The 25127-nt window shown below is 35.4% G+C and overlaps 1 protein-coding gene across 2 annotated transcripts; it reads left to right on the top strand.

Moving 5' to 3' along the window:
- The first annotated feature begins 2033 nt into the window (after positions 1–2033).
- On the top strand, positions 2034–22665 carry LOC121379050 (zinc finger protein 569-like). Of its 2 annotated transcripts, none has more exons than XM_041507498.1 (15): positions 2034–2091; positions 5442–5654; positions 5843–5936; positions 7754–7958; positions 10534–10660; positions 11269–11347; positions 12395–12692; positions 13311–13385; positions 14748–14906; positions 15859–15938; positions 16673–16842; positions 17677–17894; positions 19623–19821; positions 20605–20768; positions 22164–22665. In XM_041507498.1, exons 1-15 carry the CDS (start codon positions 2037–2039, stop codon positions 22575–22577), a joined length of 2550 nt encoding a protein of 849 aa, XP_041363432.1. In that variant the 5' UTR covers positions 2034–2036; the 3' UTR covers positions 22578–22665. The 2 variants fall into 2 exon arrangements, with proteins under 2 accessions (XP_041363432.1, XP_041363433.1); XM_041507499.1 differs by lacking the exon at positions 2034–2091 and adding an exon at positions 2093–2223.
- Positions 22666–25127: the final 2462 nt, after the last annotated feature.

Below are 25127 nucleotides of genomic sequence, written 5' to 3'. Positions count from 1 at the left end.
GATCCCTGGCTGCAATGGGAAAATTGTAGCGGGTTTCCTCTGATGACTACGAGTCAGAATTACCAAATGTTTGACATCAATGTGCTGTAGTGGTGTCGTTAAACAAAACAAACTTCTTAAAAAAATTAAAAAATAATAATAAAATTAAAAAACAACAACATTAAACGAGCAAAATCGAGTTGGATACTTTTTTAAACAGCTAGAGTTGTAAGATAAGTGGTAGATTCTATTTCGTATAGGTTTAAAAGAGGAACCGGGGCCATGAAACGCTCACCCCCAACTCTACTACACAAACACTTGAGGATCATAAGAAATTAATGTACTCTCTGTCTCTGTGTCTCTGTGTCTCTCTCTCTCTCTCTCTCTCTCTCTCTCTCTCTCTCTCTCTCTCTCTCTCTCTCTCTCTCTCTCTCTCTCTCTCTCTCTCTCTCTCTCTCTCTCTCTCTCTCTCTCTCTCTCTCGTCCTGTATTAACGGAAATGGCATGTATATTAAGACCCGCGGACCCTGTTCAAAGTATAACATTAAATCGCCTTGGTTTTGATTGGCTTCAAGATCTTAATACAAAAGTCGAGCAGTGTCCCTTTGGCTCTCTAAATAACACAAGACGGCTGCTGTTTGCAACTGTACGAGGTGAAGTGCCACCTCGTCGCTTATGTCCACCATCTTAACATTTGTTCAAAGTTCAATTTTACCGCGGAGTCTTGAAACAAGGTCGGCGTCTGCGAGCGTGTACGTCCGTGTGTTTATACTTGGACAATGGCGCTTAACGTTTGCCTTCACTCGCCAGCTCACGCCGTCAACCGGCGTAGCGTTTACCGGCGTGTGCTAGCGTTTAACGCCGTGTGACGGCGTAAAAAGTATAAACCACCTTTACAGCTTATTTATATTAAACACGTTTTCTATTTTCTCGTAAATACAGGTAATGCTGTTATATAACCATTATCAATAGTAATTCAGTCTCACTAGATCACAAATTTAAACGTTAAAGTTTATCTTGTTTTTACTGAAATCACTAGAGCACATTGATTTAGTAATCATATCGGTTATTGGGTGTAAAAATTTGGTAATTTGACATATAATTTTAGGAGAAAACACACTAAATTTGTTCCATTAATTGTAGCAAGGGATATTTTACATGCACCATTCCACAGATAGGATATCACATAACAAAGCTTTTGATATACCAGTCGCTGTTCACTGGCTGGAACAAGAAATAGCCCAATGGACTCACCGATGGGGATCGATCTCAAATCGACCATGCATGAAGCGAGTGCTTTATCACTGTGCTACGTTTCGCCCCCTGAAGACTACATGAGTAAAACTTACCAATTGTTAGACATCCATTTACATGTCTGTATTTTTGCAACAAGATAAACATGGACCCAATGCGTAGTGTTGTATTTTTTTAAATTATTGTTTACCATAATCAAATAAGTACAGGCCATTATTAATAATAATAATAATAATAATAATAATAATAGATTTTTATTTCAGATCGGTGATCCATAGAACATATTTAAACGTCACATACAAAACTGATTACATAATTTACAGTAGCTTGTGCCAGCGATTTACACATACAGATTTGACGTACACATTTGTACACCGCAGGTGGGCAAGTAGGCCTAGATCGTTTGAAGTTGTTTCGATTCTGCTTTTTAGTGAATGATAGTGTAACCAGAAGAGTTGAAATGAATCAACTCTTTTAACAGATAATTATAAATTAATTGGTTCTTTTAACAGATTATAATATATATATATATCCCTCCCTTTGGAATAAAAAAAAAGTTCTATTTTTAGTGTATGATTTGTAACCTCCACAAAAAAACAACAACAAACAAACAACTTTGATCAGAATATAAATAAAACAGCAATATACGTTATTTATTTATTTATTTAGTTAGTTAGTTAGTTAGTTAGTTCATTTTTTATAAAATTATTTTTTGAGTATATTGAAATGCCCCCTGATTTCCGATAATGTCCGATCATTTCCGAATATTTGTACCAGATTGCAGATTGTCGCAAAACGCGGCCATGAGCGAGAACGACAAACCAACAACCGACAGATTACAATTGTCGTTGTACCCAGGTGCGTGAAAAGCAGACGAAATTTGTGTATTTGTGAAGTTAAACATCACACTGTGTGAAATGCTCTATTCCACTTAAAACCTTTGTGCTCTGTATGTTCTTATTTAGAAGTTAAACAGTGTCATCTTTGAAGGTATTTTTGTGTTTATACACAGTTTAGAGGTTTTAAGTCGTGCATTAGCATTGTAGGCCAAACACCGATGTTTGTTACGCAGTCTGTATAGTTTTTTAAGGTTAACTTTATAGTAAACTAACATAAAGCAAGAGCAAAAAAGAAAATAACCCAAAAAATTAAAGGAAAAAACCACAAAAAAACGGTTTTGTCATGTAATGTCTTCCAGTTCCAGGGCCCCGTTCCACGAAGCGATCTTAGCCCAAATATTGTCGTAAATATTTACCATCGAGACCTTAAGTTTTTTCTACGATCGTCGGCCCGTTCCATGACGTGGCGTAACTTACTATCATCGTAAGTTGCAGTGAAAATGTACAATTGGTACGAGGCAGTTGTAAGCCACTAACCTAGATGGCAGTTAGATGATGATTTGATAATTTTCTAAGAAGGATACTAACTCTGTGTAAAAATGGATCTAATATATACCAAATACCTTTTATGAAACTGTGATCGATGAAAAACAGTCTAGGCCTAACGACCTTCACACGAAAATAAGGGAGATAACTCATGTCTTATGCATTCGGCAATTATTGCTTACCGAATAAATTGACAAAGTTACTTCATGGTTGTCCTATACCAATGAATACATCCAACATGTTCCGAAAAGTCGGTAAACAATTTATTATTTAACCAATTTGCACTTCTTTGCAAATAATCTATTAATAATTAAAGGGGCACTTACGACTACCGTAGGGTTGCTTTGTGGAACGGCTGTAAAGTTTATGGTGCCAGTTGTAAAACTCACCTTAAATCACTACAATTAACCTTAGTTACAATTTGTTCGTGGAATGGGGCCCAGGACTATACTATCTATAGAACTTCCCATAACATCATTTTGGCAATATAACTGAGTGTGTACTAAGGTCGACCACAGTCACTTTTCGCACCCATATGTTTTTGATACTTTATTTGTAACTGCATGATCAGGGCTTCTAAAATTGTTTTCAAATCCACTAGCCATGGAATCAGTGATTAAACATTTTTACTAGCCACGGTTAAAAATTTACTAGCCCTACTTTATTTTTAAGTTAAAATAATTTTACTAAACAATAGTAATAATCAGATATGTCACCTAGAGGAAGATAGAGCTTATAAACACTAACATTGGGGGGTTCGGGTGGGGTCAGGATATTTATATTTACAAAATGGACTTAACTGCAACATTTAACACAAAAATTCTCTAGCCATCGGGCATGGCAATAGTAGTTATTTACTAGCCCAACATTGAATATCACTAGCCATGGTAGTGGGGCTACCATAATCTAGAAGCCATGTGCATGTATCGCGAGATATTACGTTACTATCCGCCTGAACAGAAACAACAAAGTGTCTTCTTCTTTTCTCTCTCAGCATTAAAAATGCTTAAGTCAAGCTACAAACTATGTTTTAATTAAATAATAAGATATATATTGTGCATGTTATCAGTTTTTGCTAATGCAATATTTTGGAAGAAAAAAAAAGCTTAACATAGTGAACTCCAATTATCAGAAACACCTGCAAAGTTAATTGTCTGCTACTCTGACATTAGACCTGTCAAAGTTAAATGATATGCCACGTGATCCTTACACTGTACAATAAAAATTATGGACGACTAGTTGGGTTACGTCTTATGTTATCTACAGCAAAGTTCTTTTCAGTAATTTGTAGTGGGGATCTGTTTACATGTAGCCTACACTTATATTTAGTACAAACCAAGGTGGTTTGGTGGAGTTATATTTTATGAAATGTATAATTTTCTACCTCTATCAGAGTACTTACGGTGACAATCCAAAGTTTAGTTCTACTTGATACGTAGAAGAGGATTAGACATTAATCTATGACAAGAACATAATGCAAATATGTTTTTAGTTAAACTATTTATTGTTTTGAAAATTATTCAGTATTTTTTACAAGTTTCAAACATTTTATGATTTCATTTTTAAAAGAAGAATTTGATGTAAATTATTGCACGAAATGTAGGCCCTACATTACCATTACAAGGGAAAAAAATAGACAGCCAATAAAACTATCGAAAACATATGACGTTTCTCAATTTATAGCGGAAACACCCATACAGCTTTGTTTCTTTGGACCTAGTCGTGTACCTAGTTAAGTGTTGTTGTAAGAAAATGTCATTCAAATTCAGAATTAGCTGTATTATTACAATGCTTCCCCACATTAAAACTGGTCTACTAACGTTGACTCCTGTCAAGATTCTATAACCAGCAGACGACGCTGTTTACATGTCGGTATGCTTTTATTTTTCATAATTCTGGACAAAATATTAATTTTAAAAGATGAAAGAAATAAAAAGTACCTTTTATCAAATATATCTTATCAAAAAATTATTATTGGCTGTGTTATATTTATTGTGTACAAAGCCAAAACAAGGGTGCGAAAAGTGACTTGTGTTCGACCTTAATAGTGCACTATAGGCTAGAAATATTGTCTTGGTATGTATTATATATGGGTTTTGTTGATGGAAGTACATTGTATTTTTTATTGATAAAAATAAATCAGTGTAATGTCTTGTTGAATAAATCTTGTTTAAATCCTCTTGCAAATTGTTTAAAATAATCCACAAACATTTAATGAGCAAAAGCGAGTTGGATACGTCTTTAAACAAGTTGTAAGATAAGTGGTATCTAATGAATACAAATTTATATTCTATTTCTTCCTGATCAAGTTTGACTTTCATGGAAAATTACTCATTTTTGACAGGTATGGCCCTTGAACTTAGGAGATATGAAAATAGTAGTTTCTGGCACTCGTCCTTTTGTAGATGGTTTTTCTGACAAGTCTCAAGAAAATCAATCCTTAGTGCAAGCGCCAAGGAGTGATTTTCTTGATACAAGTGTTAGAAAAACCATCTGTAAAAGGACGAGTGCCAGAAATATTTTTTAGTTTAATTAGTCTTATATTTTTAGTATAATTATTATGAAATTCATTGCATTTTATTTTTGTACTGTGATGTCACAACCCTGATGTAATGAACAGGTAGCAACAGTCGTCTACCTCCTAAACGACGAGACCAATGAACCAATGAAAAGGGTGCATTACCGTCTAGTTGACGTGTGCTAGACGTTTTTTTTTTTCTAGCACAGCTTTTTGTCACCTTTCTACTGGTTGATTGAATGAGAATTTGTTTTCACTAAATGTGTATACTGATTTTATTTGTTTAGTTTTTTTGCTATGCACAGATTCTGAAAATGACAGCGATGAAGATATTCACATCTGTAAGAAGTGTCAGAAGGTGTTCCGGAGTATATCTTCATACCTGGAACACAAGATGGAGCATGACAACCTCAAAGTTACGTATTCCAGATCCCACATTCACCGACGTCTCATCCTGCCGCAGTTGTCCATAAAGGAAGAACTTCATCCACAGAATGGAGAATGCAAGGTTAAGAAACGTGAGTTTTGGTTTCCGATTCCAGAACGCTAAATGTCACATGCAGTATGGTAATTATCAATTAGTAAGCTGCAAGGAATTTATAGCATCTATTTTCTAGTTGTCAGGGTATCCATTAATATGGTTGAAGGTAGTAAACTCATACAAAGTACATGAACTCGGCTATAAAAATTACTTGTGTATTTTCAGGAAGGAAGAGAAAGAAAGCTGTGGATGTAAGCGTTGAACTTATTACAGAAAGAAATACATATGGCTGTAACAAATGTGACAGAAAGTTTAACAGGTATGTTAGCATTGATCATATTACAGAAAAAAATGTCTTATTACCGAAAGAAATACATGTATATACACACACACACATGCGTAACATACAGGCTTCCTCAAATGTAATTGTAATTAATTTACTTTTTTTTTTTTTTTTTAAAGTTGATAAATTTGTGGTACCTTTAGGCGTATCATAAAATATTGTTTGTTTCCGGTTACCCGACCGACCCTAATTTGAATCTGCTGACCTTAAAACTTTTTTTGTATATCCAGAAATGTTTTTTTTAATATAACAACGATTTCCACGAAAACATTCCAAAACTATTACAAGCACTAATTTGATGTTATTTAGGGGATAACCCTACTGTGTTTTCCGATTTGCGGACATATATCAGTGGTTTTACTGTCGCAAATTTAGTTTTATTGGCGACCCGTTATTTTTTGTAAGTGGTCACTGGGAACTTCGCGGGTTTCCGCTAAAAAAGTTCATGCTGACTAGAAAGAAATTGAACGCAATTTTTTTTTTCTTTTTTTTAATATTTCATTACAATGTTCTTGTTAATAATTCTAACATGATTTAAGTTTTACATCAACATTCTTTTGAAAGAGTAGCCTGTGTGGCGACAGCGGGTTTCCTCTAAAACAGTGTCAGAATGACCATGTGTTTGACGTCCAATAGCCAATGATATTAAAGATAAAAATCAATGTGCTCTAGTGGCGTCGTTAAATAAAACAAACTTTACTTTTCAACATTCATTTGAGCATCATGAGCATTTGTACTGCATTTCTATTCATTGGACCAATTGATTGCTTCAAACCAAGTGTGTACTTTAATACTGGATGCATACAGAATAAAACTAACATTGCAAATGATAAAATTGGTAAGTCTACCATTTCTTAGATACACTAGGAAAGATAATATTCATAACATTTTTTTTAAATGTTATTGTTGGACAGATAAATATAGAACCCTTCTTTTCAGTTTTCATTGAAAGAAATTGTTATATAACTTATTTACTGGTTTCTGTCCAATTAAGGTTCAACCAAGTCTGTCCTGGACCAGTACAGAAGTTAAGTGTTAGTATGAGAGTAAACATTCTGCCTATTATTAAACAGCAAGGGGTCTTTTGTATGTACTCTCCCACAGATAGGTTAGCACCATGTTGCCCTCACAATCAAAATGCCTTGCCTTTTATAAATTTATAAGTTGCTCATGTAAAAAGATCCCTTTAAACACACCTATGTGGATAGTACTACATATTTCCTCTTTTTCAATTAAGTTATGAAATAGGTATAGAAAATAAAATGGCCATACGGTTTTTGTCCTTTTGAAAATTGTATAATGGGAAAAAAAAGCCCTTATATTTAAAACTGCACATAAAATATGCCCCCAAAACGTCACTTTACCATGCCTTACTTCATTTTTAGGGAAAATACTGTGATGAATGGTATTGTTGGTTTGCATAATGCATTTCTATACATGCAGAGGTTATTTTGGATACCGGTAGTCAACACCTTTATTTAATATTCATAAATAAAATTATTTTCCAAAATAAAATGTTTTTCCTACCTACCTACTCTATATTTTCCCAGCATGTAATAGGAAACAAGTACAGTGTAAAAAAAAAAGTTCGGCCTTATTACTGGGTCTTTCACTATCATTACCCTGAGATTGGTTCAAAGAGAGTAATTTTTAGCTCCTCTTACTCTTAGCATGTGAATATATCAATATGGTAATATCTTAAATAGCTCCACATAACCTTAAGTGAACACATTGCTTTCTTTTTATTTTATTTATATGATTATTTCATTTTTAATAAATGGTATTGATTTTAGAGAAGCAAGTCTGCGATGGCACATCAAGTGTGACCACACTGTGGATGGGGATTCTGATTCCGACGAAAACAAGGCTGATTCCACGTCTTACGTTGATGACGACGACGATGCAGACCCCAGCTATAAGAAACAGAGAGTCGTTAAGGTGGAGAACTCGACAGAACGTCCGTACAACTGTGATTTATGCGGGTGTACATTCAAAGAGGTCAGACATCATTTTAGTACTTATCGTTAGAATGTCATTAATAAGTGGCAGGTAGCTAACAAATACTGCCTACATGTATTTAATAAATGTTAACTGGATGTCAAATTGCAAGACTAAATGCTTCCAGGGTTTAGATGGCACCAAAGACAAGGTAATAAATGTTGTACAAAAATAAGTATACACAAACAGGCTTTCTACCAGAAAATAATTTGAGCAGGGCTCGCGCTGTCGGTAGCCAAATTAGCCATTGGCTAATTAAAAAAAAAAAAAAAAGCTAATAAAAGTTGCAAGTGGCTAAAACGGTGAACAAACGGTTACATAATCTATCCAACACCTCAAACATAATAATAATAATACCAAATATTCAATTAGTTCGATTAGTTATAATAAATCCAGAATACAGCGTAGGCCTTATGATGTTTGCTTATTTTAATAATCACAGTTATTAATTTTAACAGCATGCATTCAAAATGTTTGACAACAATGTCTGGAAGATCTGTAACTTGTTATTTTTACTTTGTAAAATCATGAACCAAAGTAATAAAAACAGACCGACAATGCGTGTCAATTTGAATATACATGCCAGTTCAGGGTCTAAAGACATGTAGGCTATCTCAAAGTCTGAGTTCAGCCAGACCGAGCGAAAACAAAACGTTCGCTAGACTGGTTTGTGCGCTTCAAGTTAAACCAAATGGACACGACGAACACCAGTCAAATAGTTCGCGAACATTAGGAAGAACGTTCATTGGCTGAACTGAGAACAGCTCTCGGTGTTAATATACGTCACGCTTCAGAGTCAGCTGACACCCGTGTGTCAAGAGAAATCGTTGCGGACATTAAGCAATACGATTACGCAAAAGTAAATCTTGATGTAAATTTGTAGAAAAACAATAGTTGTTCGCAGCAATGAATACCTAACTGCAGTTTTTGTTTATTCCTTTGTCTTTGTTAATTTTGTACCCATGGTCGAGAGCATGCATGCAGATCGCGATCGCGGGAAATGAACATGCCGTATTAAAACAAATTGCAGTTAAATGTACACTGAATGAAATTAGTTTACAGTAATCATATTTGTTAGATAATTTTAGATATACATTTGTAAGACTGCGAGGTGACATATAATAAGTTAGCTGTATTTTAAAAAGACCGTAAATTTTAATTTTAACGGTGTTTTGGGGGGTGTTTTTGTGGGTGTTTTTTTTTTATATAAATGGAGTATACTGTGAAGTTGGCATTCTTAGCCGAGGTATTTTGCAAGCAGAAATAACAAGCATTTAACACGACGCTGAAATCAACAGCAACAACATGGCACAAATTATGAAATTGTTTGGTGTGGGGAATTGATGGGTCACTTGAAAAAAGCAAAAGAAAAAAAAGCAATTCAAACTATCATGAGCTCTATAAAAAAAAAAAAAAAAAACACACCCTCCATAAACATCCACCCACCCCCACATTTCTGTATGTTTGTTAATTTAATGCCATAGGCCTTAGAAGTGGGGGTGGGTGTATGGGATACTGGCTTCAAACTCTGAAGATAATACATAACTCCATTCCCACCCACCCCCGCTGAAAACTCAAAGTAATATATTAACTGCCCCTACCCCCATTGAGGTTGTGTTATTCCTATTTATTCCAGTTTGTATACAATTAGCTGAAAAAGATGCATTTTCATATTCATATATAAATACTCTATACAGTACTGCATAAAACAAATTTGGCTAAAGCATTTTCAATATGGCTAATAAAAATTCCATTTGGCTAATATTTTGGCTACAGGTATTTTTTATCCAGGGTGAACCCTGTTTGAGGGTATGTAATATAAACAAAACAGATCGTAAATGCCCCTACTAAGTGGTTATAAGTTTGAAATGTTTTGAAATTGGATGCTGCATTTCATTTGCTTTGACATAGTTTAAACAGCAGTTCTCTTACTACTTACTATGATTTATCAAAAAATTATAGCCATTAATTTCCAAGGTTTTAGGGTACATAATTTTACCCACCGAACCTTCTGATAGAAACCCTGACAAAATAAACACACTCAAATTAGGTACAAGGAAGTTGAACTTAAAATATTTCACCTCAAAAATACAGAAATTTTTAGTTTTAATGACAATAAAATAACTTTCAATGCATTTCTGAATGTCTATAATTCTTCAGCAGCTGTTCCTCTATCATAGGCGTACAGGCTCCCATTTTTGTAGAGGGGGGGCAGGCTGGCTTTGTCCGAATTAAACAAAAATGCCCAAATCTGCATAACAACATTTATTCATATTAGTATTACTGCCAAACAGCTATATAGGGTTGCAAATGAATCACTACGTGTTTTTACACAGATTATAACTCATTTTTAAGGTAGAATGATGGAAATACATGGTGAAAAGGTCTCAGGCTAGCACATTTTGTCTGAATATCAATATCATTATTGCCTGAATTTGAGGTTTTGCTCCAGCACTGTCTAATACACTTTGTCATCTGTTGAATATAAATAGTAACCTTTGACATCTGTACCAGATGAGAGGAATGGAGTGTGCTGTAAGGCTGACATAGTTGTAATTCTGTGGTTGTTTTTCAGCACAATGTATTGAAGACTCACATGCTGACACACACCAACAAGCGGGGCTTTGTGTGTCGTGCCGCCGGCTGTACGTACGCCTTCAAGACGAAGGGCTCTCTCACCAGACATATGAGGAGACACACAGGTTTGATAATAAAACTCATTGCTGTACCTTAATAATATTTAAAATGGTAAAGTCGCAGTCTCAGCTTTCAGTCCTGTAATATATTTTACAGGATTCTCACAAGTTCTCGAAAACCTAGAAAGTACTTGAAATTTCAAAATGTGTAAGCACACGGGCAAAATTCACTTTGGTTTCAATATCTCAGAATTGCAGAGACGTTAATGATGGTTTTGCTATCATAAATGTCTATTATACCACGTCTGCTTTATGTCGCCAGTAAAGCTCCATTTGGGACAGTAAAACCAGCATTGATGTTCTCAAATGGTCAAATACAGTTATCCCTTAATTATACAAATATAGCAGAGTTGTCCCTTAATTTTAGTAATGAAAAATACAAACACATTTACAGTTTTATTAAAATTGTGTGTTTTTGCAAGTAATACAGTTTATCACCTATGTTGCTGAACTCTGATAGTAGGTACTAACCTCAAGGACTTGTCATTTTTTATTCAGCATTTATATTAGCTTATCTGATTGTTTGTTTTTATATATATTGAACAATTTTCGCAAAGATTTTTTTGTGTATGTACCTGGCTGTATCATTCATGTTGTCATGTGTTTTTTAATAGGTGATAGACCATATAAGTGTCAGAAATGTGGAAGAAAATTTTCAGAATCTGGTGCTTTGACTAGACATTTAAGATCCAGGTAAAGTCTGAAGGAAGATTTGGACCTCCTATAGATGTGTTTTGGGCCGAAGTCTGTAACATGATACTATTAGAGGACGAGACCTAGCCCAGTGGTAAAGCCAGATGTGCGTCGATCTAGGATCGATCTCCACCAGTGGGCCCATTGGGCTATTTCTCGTTCCAGGAAGTGCACCACAACTGGTATATCATAGGCAGTGGTATGTGCTATCCTGTCTGGGATAGAGCATATAAAAGATACCTTGCTATTAATGACGAAAATGTAGCAGGTTTCCTCTATGACTTGTCAAAATTGCCATATGTTTAACATCCAATAGCCGATGATTAATAAATCAGTGTGCTCTAGTGGTGTCGTTAAACAAAACTAACTTTTGATACTATTAGATTTTTCATAAGACACCTTTAATTTAAGACTGCACATTGAGTCTTGTCAGACCAATAGGTTTTATGACTTATGAAAATCCAGTTGGCATTAAGATAATGTCATTTTAAGTATTTAATAGTATATGAAAATTAATTACATGTAAATAATACAAAATAATATTCTGAAAGTCGTAAGCATGTTAGTAGTTTTGATCACTTATTAGTAATCCCAGTTTGGCTAAGACTTGGGCAGAAACAATATTAATTCTTTTATTATTTAAGGCAAAACAAAATCCTTTGGCCTGTACATTTATAACATTATTTTTAATTAGAATGTTATTTTTTGTACCTTGACAAATTTGAATCTTTCTCTTTATTTAGTTTTGGACAATGAAAACAAGATGCCCCTTAAGACTGTTCCAGCAATTATTTGGGGTTGTGGGCTGTGAACGAGGCAAATTAATTTTTTTTATATCCATCACCAATAGAATTTTGTTGTTGTTTTGAACAATGTACATGTATGCTTTGGAGGTGGGTTGAAGAAAGAGATGTGACATATCCATCAAATATTAAAAAACAAAACAAAACAAACCTTACAGTGTCTCTCACACTCACACTCACACTCATGTGATCAAGTCTGGAAAAAAACCTTAATGTTCCTGGGCGTTTTTGTTTTGTTTTTCAGAAACCCATGTACTTCAAAATCTGATCAGGATTTACCTCGATATGGAATGAAGTGGAATTTTATTCCAAACATCCCAGCTGCTATGGCAAACGCTGGTCATGCTTTACAGCCAAGTGATGGGGCAGACATCGCTAGAGGAGAAGCAAACGTTCCAAACGACACTGACCATCAACTGACCGTGACAATCAAGACTGAAGTGGTTGACAGTGAGAAATCGGCCACAGAAGTTCCGCTCACAGATGGTAGTATTGACACCGTGGTGACAACCGGATCTATAGAAGAGGGAGAAATTATTGTGGTATGTTATGTTTTGTCTCTCCTGCCACCTACTCTCCTGTCCGTAGTTGTTAATTTGGAATAGTCTCTGTAGTGGTAGTCCCTGTCGGTGGGCCCATTGGGCTATTTCTCGTTCCAGCCAGTGCACCAAGACTGGTATATCAAAGGCTGTGGTATGTGCTATCCTGTCTGTGGGATGGTGCATATAAAGATCCCTTGCTACTAATAGAAAAATGTAGCAGGTTACCAAATGTTTGACATCCAGTAGCCAATGATTAATAAATCAATTTGCTCTAGTGGTGTCGTTAAACAAAAGAAACTTATTTTTAGCTGTAGCGATAGCAGTCAAAATCATTATTATAACATCCAGGTTTAAACTATTGTTATCCAAATTGCCAGATTTGAATTAAAGTCCATTTGCTTAATTTATTTCATGATTAAATTTTTAAAAATACTAATTTGAAAATCGGATAAAAACAATTCTTTTAAGAACCTTAATTTTAATTTCTTTTGTTTGGTTGAGTGAATTTTGAATGTGGCTAAAGATTTTACCAAATGTTAATGATGTTTGTTGTGTGGGTGGGGGATGTTGGACACCACACAGCTGTTAAATAAATATTCCTTTGCTTTTCTGCTGTAGATGGAAGACATGGCAGACACACTGGAAGATGGCGAAGAACCTGATTACTCCGAGTTAACTCCTACACAGTGCAAGGTTCGTATTTCAGTTAACTCCTACACAGTGCAAGGTTCGTATTTCAGTCAACTCCTACACAGTGCAAGGTTCGTATTTCAGTCAACTCCTACACAGTGCAAGGTTCGTATTTCAGTCAACTCCTACACAGTGCAAGGTTCGTATTTCAGTCAACTCCTACACAGTGCAAGGTTCGTATTTCAGTTAACTCCTACACAGTGCAAGGTTCGTATTTTAGCATTTACATCTAGTCACGTGTTCTGTGTGAGTTAGCACTAGGTAAAGCACTTACCTTGTGCATGATCAGTCTAGAATCGATCCCTTTTATGGACCCATTGAACAGGTTTTCATTCCAGTCAGTGCCCCACACATGGTGTAACTTATACATACTATTCTATTTGTGGGATGGTGCATATATAACAGATTCCCCAATATCAATTTTTACTTCAATAATGAATAAAAATACTGTTCTTCCTTTCTTCAAATCTTTTTCACTTTTGTATTCATGGACGTGAATAAATATTCCTATTCGTCATCTAATATTCATGATGCATATCATATTCGCAACCATGTGTATTTGTTACACCCCTAATGTTGCTGCTGTTTGGTAGGAACAGTTCATGTGGTGGCATTAAGTTTCCTCTCTGTCATTACCAAGTGTTAAAATAACAATACATTGCAGACATTGAATTAATAGCCATAAGCTAAAATGTGCTGAGTTCTCATTTATAAATATTGTTTTGTTTTCCTTTTATTTGCATGTCTCTTGCATGTAGCTAAATTGTAACTAATGAAATAAATATAACCAGCCATAAAAATATATCCTGTTGTAGCTAAGATAAATTGATGCTTATGTTTGTGCATTTACCTGTTGTGACTACCTTAAAGGTAAATTTATGTGGGGGTTTTTTTTGTTGTTGTTTTTGTGATTATCTTAAAGGTAACCAGCCTCGGTGGCGTCGTGGTTAGGCCATCGGTCTACAGGCTGGTAGGTACTGGGTTCGGATCCCAGTCGAGGCATGGGATTTTTAATCCAGATACCGACTCCAAACCCTGAGTGAGTGCTCCGCAAGGCTCAATGGGTAGGTGTAAACCACTTGCACCGACCAGTGATCCATAACTTGTTCAACAAAGGCGATGGTTTGTGCTATCCTGCCTGTGGGAAGTGCAAATAAAAGATCCCTTGCTGCTAATCGAAAAGAGTAGCCCATGTAGTGGCGACAGCGGGTTTCCTCTCAAACTCTGTGTGGTCCTTAACCATAAGTCTGATGCCATATAACCGTAAATAAAATGTGTTGGAGTGCGTCGTTAAATAAAACATTTCTTTCTTTTTTTTATCTTAAAGGTAAATTTATGTGTCTGTAATTTTCTTTTGTGACCAAGGTGTGCAAAGAAGACTGTGGTACGTTCGATACCCTGAGACTTCACCTGCGAACCCATCTGGCCGACACGCCATTCCGTTGTGGACTGTGTCACTTCGTGGCAGAGAGACGTGATGAACTGCAGGCTCACATGACGACTCTACACCAAACTCAACTGAAGGTTAAAACCATCTAGCTCTTTGTTACTCCTGTATTACAAAAAAAAGACTTTATGGAATCTGACCCATCAATTTATTCTGTCTTTCTTTAAAGTCAAAAGGAAAACTTTATACTCGTGAGCAAAAAAAAGGTTCCTGTGCATATACAATGTAAATATTTAATCGTGAAGTGAAAATCAAAAATAATTTTCATGAAATTATTATTTATTACGTATTCCTAAACAAGAGACAATTTGAATTTTTTTGGAGTGAACTTCCAAGTCACAGATTTCAAATATTTTACAGGGTTCGAAACTTGCCAAAAAATATGGTGGCCCAAAAATTAATAATGCATGTTGGCAAATTATGGTAAGTGAACCATGAGCAAGATTTTAATGTGGAATAGAAATATTAACAGTGGCTCATATGTTATAGCTCTAAAAAAGATAATATTATTTGGGCAACTAACGCCATTATTTGTTTTTTAATATTTAAGTCGCCCAAACAGGACATTGGTCACATTTGGTGACCTGGCCACAGGCCGTTTCGAGCCCTGTTTTATTTGGTGCACATGAACGTTTTTACATGAGTATATATGTGTTATGTGTATCTCCATGTTAATTTTTGTATTGAACTCCATTAATTACAATCTTTAAGTCCGAGATTATGGGAACTTGATTTATAGTTGCACCTCTGAATGGTCATCTGAATAAATGTCAAACAGGTTTAAAGTGATTATTAATTTTAATGTGACAAATTCCAAAGAAAAAAAACTAACAAAAAGCAACTAAATTAATAATGAATTTTACATTACAATTTTTTTTTTTAATAATAAAATTTAATTACATGATTTGAAATATTTTAATTGTTGGCATGGTGATATTTTTTGGTCTACTTATAATTATATTTCGTTTTGATTTTGGTTGATTGTGAAAGACTAGCACATTTTCTTTCATGTTCTGTTTTGTTTTTCAGACTTTAGAATCAGGAACTGTTGTGGGAACAGCTATAGAACCAGCCCAGTCTAATAACGGGGGCCCGACTAACATCAATAAGTAAGATCATTTGTGATGATTTGATATTTATTTGTTGTTCTTAATCTTTAGTTGTAGCCCAGTGGTAAAGCGCTCGCTTGATGCGTGGTCAGTTTGGGATCGATCCCTGTTGGTGGTGGGCCCTTTGGGCTATTTATCGCTCCAGCCAGTGCCCCACGACTGGTACATCAAAGGCCGTGGTATGTGCTATCCTGTCTATGGGATGGTGCATATAAAAGATCCCTTGCTGCTTATCAAAAAGAGTAGCCCAAGAAGTGGCGACAGCAGGTTTCCTCCCTCAATATCTGTGTGGTCCTTAATCATATGTCCAATGCCATATAACCGTAAATCAAATGTGTTGAGTGCATCGTTAAATGAAAAACCTTTCCTTTTTTAATCTTTAGTTAAAAGGCTGTGTTGCAGTGCTTGTCATCTGCTAAACAGGCCAACAGAGTATTGCCTCAAAATATATTTAATTTGCTGTAAAAAAAAATATCCCACTTGTTTTCGATATTTTGGTCTGTAATTGAATTAGGATTTTGTAGCCATTAATGAGAAATAATCACTTTGTTTATATTCAGCTAATGCTAGCTGTTTCTGATTTTTGTAAATTGCTCTTATGTGTGAGTGAGCGGTATCCAGAGATGAATTTCTGTTGGGAATTCTGGGGTTTTTTTTATTATCTGTACAGTGCTTTGGGGTCATTCTGTGTTTGTCCTGCATTTGTGTTACCTAATAACACTGTTTTACTGCAGAGATGCCCAGGTAGCGGTCAAGCAACTACTAGAACTGCCATCCCCGAGTCTTGAAGAGGACGAGAATTCTGAGAAGAACGAGTCGACACGTCAGCTACACAAGTGTCCGGTGTGTTACAGAGCATTCAGGGGTCATGGGTATCTCCGACAACACATGAAGAGTCACATAGGTAAATTTATCACAACCACTTAGTGTTAAATTGATCACAATCACTTGGACTGAATAATAGTGTAAATTTATCACAAGTGTTTGGACTCAATGATAGTGTAAATTAATCGCAACCACTTGGACTCAATGATAGTGTAAATTTATCACAACCACTTGGACTCAATGATAGTGTGAATTTATCGCAACTGCTTGAGTCAATGCTAGGGTAAATGTATCACAACCACTTAGACTCAATGATAGTGTACATGTATCACAATCGCTTGGACTCAATGATAGTGTCAATGTATCACAACCACTTGGACTCAATGATAGTGTAAATGATCACAACCATTTGGACTCAATGATAGTGTAAATTTATCACAACCGCTTGGACTGAATGATAGTGTTAAAAGCAGGTTGAAATAGATGTGGAAAATACCTCTTTTATGTCTAAACAGAGATGTAATTTTTTCAGATTTGTATCTGATTTTAGCAAGGTTTTTGGCATAAAAACTTTACAAAGTTGACACGATTTGATCTGAAACGCTGAAAAATGACATTATTTAAATATGGTACATAGTTTTCAGCTTTCTAACAAACAGTTCAGCTTTTATTTTTAAAACAGTTTTACAACTTGGATTTCTGGTTTTTGGTACTGTTCAGAAACTGTCCTTGTTATTTGATGAAAACTCACAGTAATCTTCTATTTTGTTGTTTTCCTGAATTTTTCTTCAATGTAATTTTTATCTCTGAACCCAGTGTAATGGCCCAAAATATACCCCATGGGTGTTTAGAGAGGTTTTACTATATTTATTGGATAATAAAATCTGGAACATGTGTAATGTTTTTATGTCAGGTGACCGACCTCACAAATGCGAGTACTGCGACAAGTCGTTTACATCGAAGGACACGCTCAACAAGCACCTGTTTACACACAGCGAGGATCGCAATTACAAGTGTGGGGAGTGTGGCAAGCTCTTCAAGAGGATATCACACGTCCGGGAACACCTCAAGATACACACCAACGACAGACCCTACACATGTCAGATGTGTGACAAGTCCTTCAAGACCCACGTGAGTTGTCGTTACATAGTATTTCAAGGTGTTATCAGGGCTAGCTCTGGCAGTCACCAAATTCGCCAACTGCGAATTTTGAAAATAATTGGCAAATTTGATTTTGAGTTGGCGAAGTAATTTTACTACATTTTATTAGAAAATAACTGGTTTTCTGCCATGTTTGAAGTTTAATAGATAAATTGGTGAAACTTTGTGTTCACCCAGAGCTAGCCCTGTGTTATTATTCTATAACTTACTCATAATATCCATGCCATAATCTTATTTGATATTTTAATGTATTAACCCGGTTAATTATTATTTTTGCTGTCAATGAGTTATTTGTTTACAAGCCAACAAGACATGTACACCTGAGTGTAACATTTCAGTCAGATTTAGTTTAGAGAGTGTGACGTCAAACTACATTTGTGTCATAATACGATGAAGGTGACTTTAGAACTGTCATTTACTAAATATCAAATTTAATATGTTGTTTTAGAAGTGTTATGGGATAAATAGAATTCACTTCTTGTGTTTTTTAATATGTAAAATATCAACCTCGACAAATGCCAATTAAGGATTGTCTGTTATTTCTTTTACGTCCATCGGGGTATGAACAAAAAAAGATCCGCAAACTCTGTGAATCGGCAAAGCCATTCTCACATAAATTTGCAGTTGATTTCTTTTGTTCATACCCAGATGAACATAAAAGAAATAACAGACTATACTTGTAATTAAATTCGAATCGTACTTGCTAATAATAACACTAATAGTCTATACTTTATTTAGAGTTATTTTTGGTCCATAAACAATAACGCTTAATAAGACCACTTGCTCATATAAAATTAAGTCATCAGATATGACATTCCCTGACGACATAATTTTTACTTCATCAAGAAATGAACAAACTCCTGTTGCTACGTCTGGACCAATGGCATGACGTTATATTGTAATGAATGTAGCGGAAATTTAATTGATACTTTTTCATGACAAATCTTCTATTTCTTCATTTTAAAACTTTGTGTGTATTTCAGTGTGTTACTCTCCATTTTCAGAAGTATGGTGCCATTCCTCTTAAAAATATTGCAGTAGGCATCTGATGATATCCATTGATAGTGATAATACACAAGTTTTAATAAAACTATAATTGTGTTTGTGTTTTGCAATTTATTTAGTAAATGATATTTTAACTAAAATGGAGAGGTGAGAATGTGGATTTATTAAAACCGTTGATGTGTTTGTATTTTGCATTAGTAAATGACGTTATATCTATAAAATAGGGAGGTGAAATTGTGAGTTTATCAAAACTATGGGTATGTGTGTATTTTGCATTAGTAACTGACGTTATAACTATCAGGGGTGGGAATTGGTGAATTGTAAAAACGAGGAATCTAGAGGTGTCCCGATAATTCTTGAAATCCTATGTTAAAATCTGTGCCATCTGACACATTTTGGAGGAAAGGACAATTAAAATGCGAGGAAACGCAATGTTCCATCAGAGGAAAAATGCGGATCCGAGGAGAATTCCCACCCGTGAACTATAAGATGATGAGGTAAAATTGTGGGTGTTTTTATTTTGCATTAGTCAATGATGTTATAATAATAAGATGAAGTAAAATAGTTTGGGGTTTTCTTTATATATTAAGCGTTGAAATAAAGTGAAATGTGTTGAGGTGTCATTAAACAAATATTCCTTTATTTTTTCTATTTATTTGAATGGGGTTTTTTGATTCTGGTTTTTTTCTTCAGAATGCCTTGAAGGTCCATATGAGAACTCATAACAGTATTTTACCGTACCTGTGTAAATTCTGTCGGCGACGATTCCGTGAGAAGGGCTCACTTGCTCGACATCTTAGAATGCACACTGGAGAACGCCCATACAAGTGTAACCGTTGTGGTAGGGGATTTGCAGAACACGGAACTCTCAACAGGCATCTCAAGGCTAAAGGTATTCCAGATTTAATTAACTTTATTTTTACCGGGGGATGGGACGTAGCCCAGTGGTAAAGCGTCTGCTCGATGCACGGTCGGTCTGGGATCGATCCCCGTCAGTGGGCTATTTCTCGTTCCAGCCAGTGCACCACGACTGGTATATCAAAGGCTAATGAATGTACTATGCTGTCTGTGGGATGGTGCATATAAAAGATCCCTTGCTGCTAATTGAAAAGAGTAGCCCATATCTGTGTGGTCCTTATTCATATGTCTTACGCCATTCCAAATTTAGAAACTACTTTTACTCCCACATAAGTGTAAAAAAAAAAAAAATTAAATGTCTCCTCAAGTACATTTTTAGTAAAAAAGGAAGTCTATTGGAATTGGAATTATGTTTGAGTTTTACGAGGAACTTTTTTTTTTTCAAATTTTTTATTAGTGACAGCTGTTAATTGATTGAAAATTGATATGCAATTGCTATTTAACATGTTGATAGTTGTAACAAATTTAGAAATTTAGCGATAATAAACAAAATTTTACTGGTTCTGATTAGTAAATGATGTTATAATATTGTGAGAAGAGAGAGTAACAATAGTCCATCCCACAGAGAATGCCTTTGTTATTTATTTCTGAGCCAATTGATTTGTAAATTGCACACAAAAATAGTATTTTTATGTTATTTCCAAAACACTTACTTTTCGTGTTACATCAAACCAAACTGAAATTATTCACAAATTGTTTTTTCATAGAATGATGGGATGGACTATAGTTATAAATTATGTTATCTTTTTTTTTTCAGTACGCTGTACGTCCCTGGGTAACGTAATCTCAGATGAGGGTGAGGAATATCCCACAGTGTTGGCCGAATTCTCCTCCGTCGTGGCGGACACTCAGGAATACATTCTACCTGAGGGCGTGGAAATACAGGAAGCCACCCCAGAAGAAGTGGATGAATATGCACAGGTAATTATTGAACAACTCGGTGAATTATTCACTGGATTTTTTGAAAATTGTTTTGGGAGAGGAGGAGGTTTATTATTTATGATTTATTAAAATCCTTGGAATGAAAACCTAAAAACTGGATTTTTATGAACTGTTACTAGATACAAACAATAACAAAATAAACTGTCTTTTTATCCCGAAATTTTAGTGTTTTTGTAATATACTATTACAGAAAAACTCTAAAACAGATGTCACACATTTAACAGGTGTAATGACAGTAAACTATACATCCAATACCCCTCTCCACATTCAAAACAATTGAAGTAAATTTTTAATTACATCTTCAAATTTAGTTTAAAAATTTTTTTTAATCAAAGTAATGAACTTAAAACAAGTGTTTCAATTTCATTAGCAGTCCATCACACACATATGTTGACCATTTTAATTTTTGGAATTCATAACATACTATTTCCTAAATTAAACTCTCCATTAAAAAAATGCAGTCTTGTGTGCTTTTAAGTTATCAGATACTTCCTGTTATTTTCTTATATTTTAATGTACATTTGTACCTGTCTGTGATGGCCACTCAAGGGACCAGGAAAAATTGATTTCAAACCCTCTGTCCCTATAAACAACAACCATGATTATATTTTCACTTTCTGATTTCTCTTCATCAATTTCAACTTTCATTCTTTCACCATCTAGGGGCGGGACGTAGTCCAGTGGTAAAGCGCTGGCTTGATGCACGATCGGTTTGGGATCGATCCCCATCAGTGGGCCCATTGGGTTATTTCTCGCTCCAGCTAGCGGGTTTCCTCCCTCAATATCTGTGTGGTCTTTAACCATATGTCCGATGCCATATAATCGTAAATGAAATGTGTTGAGTGCGTCGTTAAATAAACCATTTCCTTCCTTCTTTCACCATCTATAATATATAAACTATCCTTCTCAGTGGACAATGCATTAATTCTACAACTTGTGGCTCATCATCAACTGTACCACTAGTATTGCTGGTTTTGCCTTCATATTGAGAAACATTTTACCAATTATCAAAGAAATTGTTCTTTAATGAAATTCAATAAATATTTTTATTTATATTGTAAACTGATGGCGAGTGGGTTCTGTTTTGTGATTGGTTAATTACATTCTTTTTCCGGGACCAAATAGACAATAACACCCGGAATGCTAATTACGTCATTAGAAAATTGGAACAGGTGAAGTTGACAATTCACGGGTCTACAGTTAGAGTGTAGCCAGGGGTTTTTTTCAAGTTTGAGTCAGTAGAATAGTTTAGACAAATGTAATCCAAGTAACTGAATTGATGACCTAGGTAAAAATTATGTGAACCAACTTGTAGTTACCTAAGGTTTAAAAATATTGTTTCCTTATTTTTAAAACAAGACTTAACTTTTTCAGGCAACCGAGTTTGTCGTAGTACATACTACAGACCTGGATGAAACTGCTCTTCAGAATATTGAGATTATTACCGAGGGAGACATCGACCAATCGATTCTGAACCAGATGAGCGACAAATCATCGTATGTTTTTTACGACACAGGAGATAACAACATTCGTGTTCTCGATTCTCGTACCGGTCAGGAAATGTCTGTGATTCAGTCAGATTTGGACCACGTCCAGACAATTACCATGATTCCGCAGGGAGACAACGAGATTGAGGCCGTTGCCATGGCACCACTCGCTGAAGACGAGCCGGATGCGGTTCAGCAAGCGATGGTGGCGGCCAACGTGATGGAACAACTGGGGGTCGGGGGGGAATCAAAGACTCAATCTGATGAGGTCAATAACAGTCTCGTTATTCAGGCGGAATAGTCACAAAGCTTGTTTGAAATGGGGGCAGGGATACTCTTCTTTGTTTTGTTGTCCCCCATATGAAATAAAAAAGAAGATACAGGTATTACTTTTACAGCGGTCACGGCGTAACATTTTTGGGGTTATAGTTGCACCTATGGATGTTCATCACTATGCACTGGAAACGTTTATGGTTGGCGACACATTTAATTCCACAGAATTCTTGTTTTTGTTAAAGGCCGTTGCACTTCTTAAAGAAGTACATGGAAAGGGAACATGTCGTTCAGTATTGCCTCACCTCAGAATTTGCTATGCAAGTTTAAGAGATTGCTACACAATTCTGAAACGTTAAATAATGGTTAATAATCAGTTTTTAAAACAAAATGTTCCCTGGTGGAATTGGTCCTTGTGATTAAAAAAAAAATGCAGGGGATTAATTAATTGCTCCCCAAACTTATATTATGGGGAGCCATTTGAGATATTACAATATTTTTTGCATCCATTGAACTTTGATATGTAATCCTCTTGTAGTATTCTTTATTTTTTACTCCCATACTAAGGGGAGCTAAAAATAGCTTTCATTGAACTTGTCTTTGGGGGGGGGGGGGGGGGGGGGGGATGTGTATAAGAACTAAAAATGATCTGTTTTCTCATTTATGGCTTCATGAATGATTCATTTGTATATTGAAATATTGAGCTATCACTCCTCTGAGACTGTCAAGGAGAGCAATTTGTTGTCCCCTTTCTTTTCTCTCTCTCTCTCTCTCTCTCTCTCTCTCTCTCTCTCTCTCTCTCTCTCTCTCTCTCTCTCTCTCTCTCTCTCTCTCTCTCTCTCTCTCTCTCTCTCTCTCTCTCTCTCTCTCTCTTTTAAACAAGAATTCACTTTCTTTTTCAGGCAGTATCCCCTTAGCATGTGAATTGATATGGTATCAGTATGGTAATATCTTAATGGCTCCCCATAATCTAACTTAGAGAGCTGTTGATCACTCCCCGCAATTTTTTGCATTGGGATTTGCGACTGTCTAGCTGGTTGAATAAAGTAATTTTGAGGACAAATTAAATGTATATGGGGGATGGGAATTCTCCTCGGATCCGCTGTTTTCTTCTCATGGAACATTGTGTTTCCTAGCATTTTAATTGTCCTTTCCTCCAAAATGTGTTAGATGGCACAGATTTTAACCTAGTATTTCAAGAATTTCCGGGACCCCTCTAGATTTCCTCTTTTTAGTTCACTAATTCCCACCCCTGGTATATACTATTACTTTCAGGCAGTAGTTTGTTACAACATGTAGTATGTCAACTGCTGTGAAACACTGCTTTTACATGGGGCTCGAATTAAAAAGTTTTTTTGTCATGAATAAAAAAAGTTGCTAATGCAACGATAATTTTAGGTCTGCGCCTAAAGAAATTATTTTAGTTGCAACCCGAAGACCGAGTATTATGCTATTATTATTATTATTAATCTGTTATAATTTATTCAATTTCTTTTGTCAAATAACTCACTTGTAACATGGAGTATTTATACATATGACATAATATTGAGAAGTTTACTATGGTCAATGAGAAACATTTGTCTGCAGTATGATCATTCTGGCTTTGTACACTATTAATATGATTTATGATCACATTCATATTTCATAAATGGTACAATTGTTTTTAATTTTAATATTTTCTTCAAACGCAGATGCATTAAATTTGGTAATCTTAAAACAAAACAAAATTTAATAGCAATTTAGCATTCGGAAAACTGATACATACAACACTAGCACACAACAAATTCAGTTAACAGTTGTCTTGGATGAAGTGTGAATGGGTATGAATACCAGGGCCGTAGAAAGGATTTGGGGGGGGGGGGGGGGGGGGGGGGGCAACTGAATCATTAAGTCTAAAACTCCTTAAATGGTTAAGAGAATTTTCTTTAAGTTTCTATAATTTTTTCTGGATTTTTTCTCTCCCCCCACCCCATGACTAGCTACTGTCCTGAATACATGCGTGAAAGCAACACTACACTAAAACTTTCAAAACAAAAGTTAGAGAAATTCCAGTCTTGTTTACCACTTGTTCGCACCCCCTAGGGGGTAAGTTAAATATAACTGGGAATCGTTAATTTAAAGAACAAAAATCGAAATTTATTACCAATTGATAATTATGTGAAAAAGATGCAAGATCATCTTACTGTACTTACTGATGAATAGGGGATGTGACGAAGGTCAGTGGTAAAGAACTTGCCTGTAATGTGTTTGGTCTATGACTGATCCTTTCAGTGGGCCTATTGGGCTATTTTCTATTCCAGCCAGTGCACCACGACTGCTATATCAAAGGTTGTGGTATGTGCTACCGTATCCTGTCTGTGTCATGATGCATATAAAATATCTCTTACTACTAATGGGGAAAATGCAACAGACTACATATTAAAATTACCAAATCTTTAACATTCAATATTTGATGGTTAATAAAATCAATGTTCAGTAGTGGTGTTGCTAAATAAAACAAACTTACTGTAACTGATCAAAAATGTGGAGTTTATACTTGTTTCTCTATGAAATTAGAAATGTTTGGAGTTAGTAGAAT

The sequence above is a fragment of the Gigantopelta aegis genome, chromosome 8 (assembly GCF_016097555.1).
Source record: "Gigantopelta aegis isolate Gae_Host chromosome 8, Gae_host_genome, whole genome shotgun sequence".
Classification (NCBI taxonomy): domain Eukaryota; kingdom Metazoa; phylum Mollusca; class Gastropoda; order Neomphalida; family Peltospiridae; genus Gigantopelta; species Gigantopelta aegis.
This window is presented reverse-complemented; position numbering and strand designations above follow the sequence as displayed.

What these genes read in the sequence shown, in the direction of transcription:
- LOC121379050 (XM_041507498.1), top strand. Translation starts at nt 2,037, where the DNA reads ATGAGCGAGAACGACAAACCAACAACCGACAGATTACAATTGTCGTTG. An exon ending in AAGAGGGAGAAATTATTGTG is followed by an intron (nt 12,693 to 13,310) that starts GTATGTTATGTT and finishes TTTCTGCTGTAG; the next exon opens with ATGGAAGACATGGCAGACAC. An exon ending in CAGGCATCTCAAGGCTAAAG is followed by an intron (nt 19,822 to 20,604) that starts GTATTCCAGATT and finishes TTTTTTTTTCAG; the next exon opens with TACGCTGTACGTCCCTGGGT.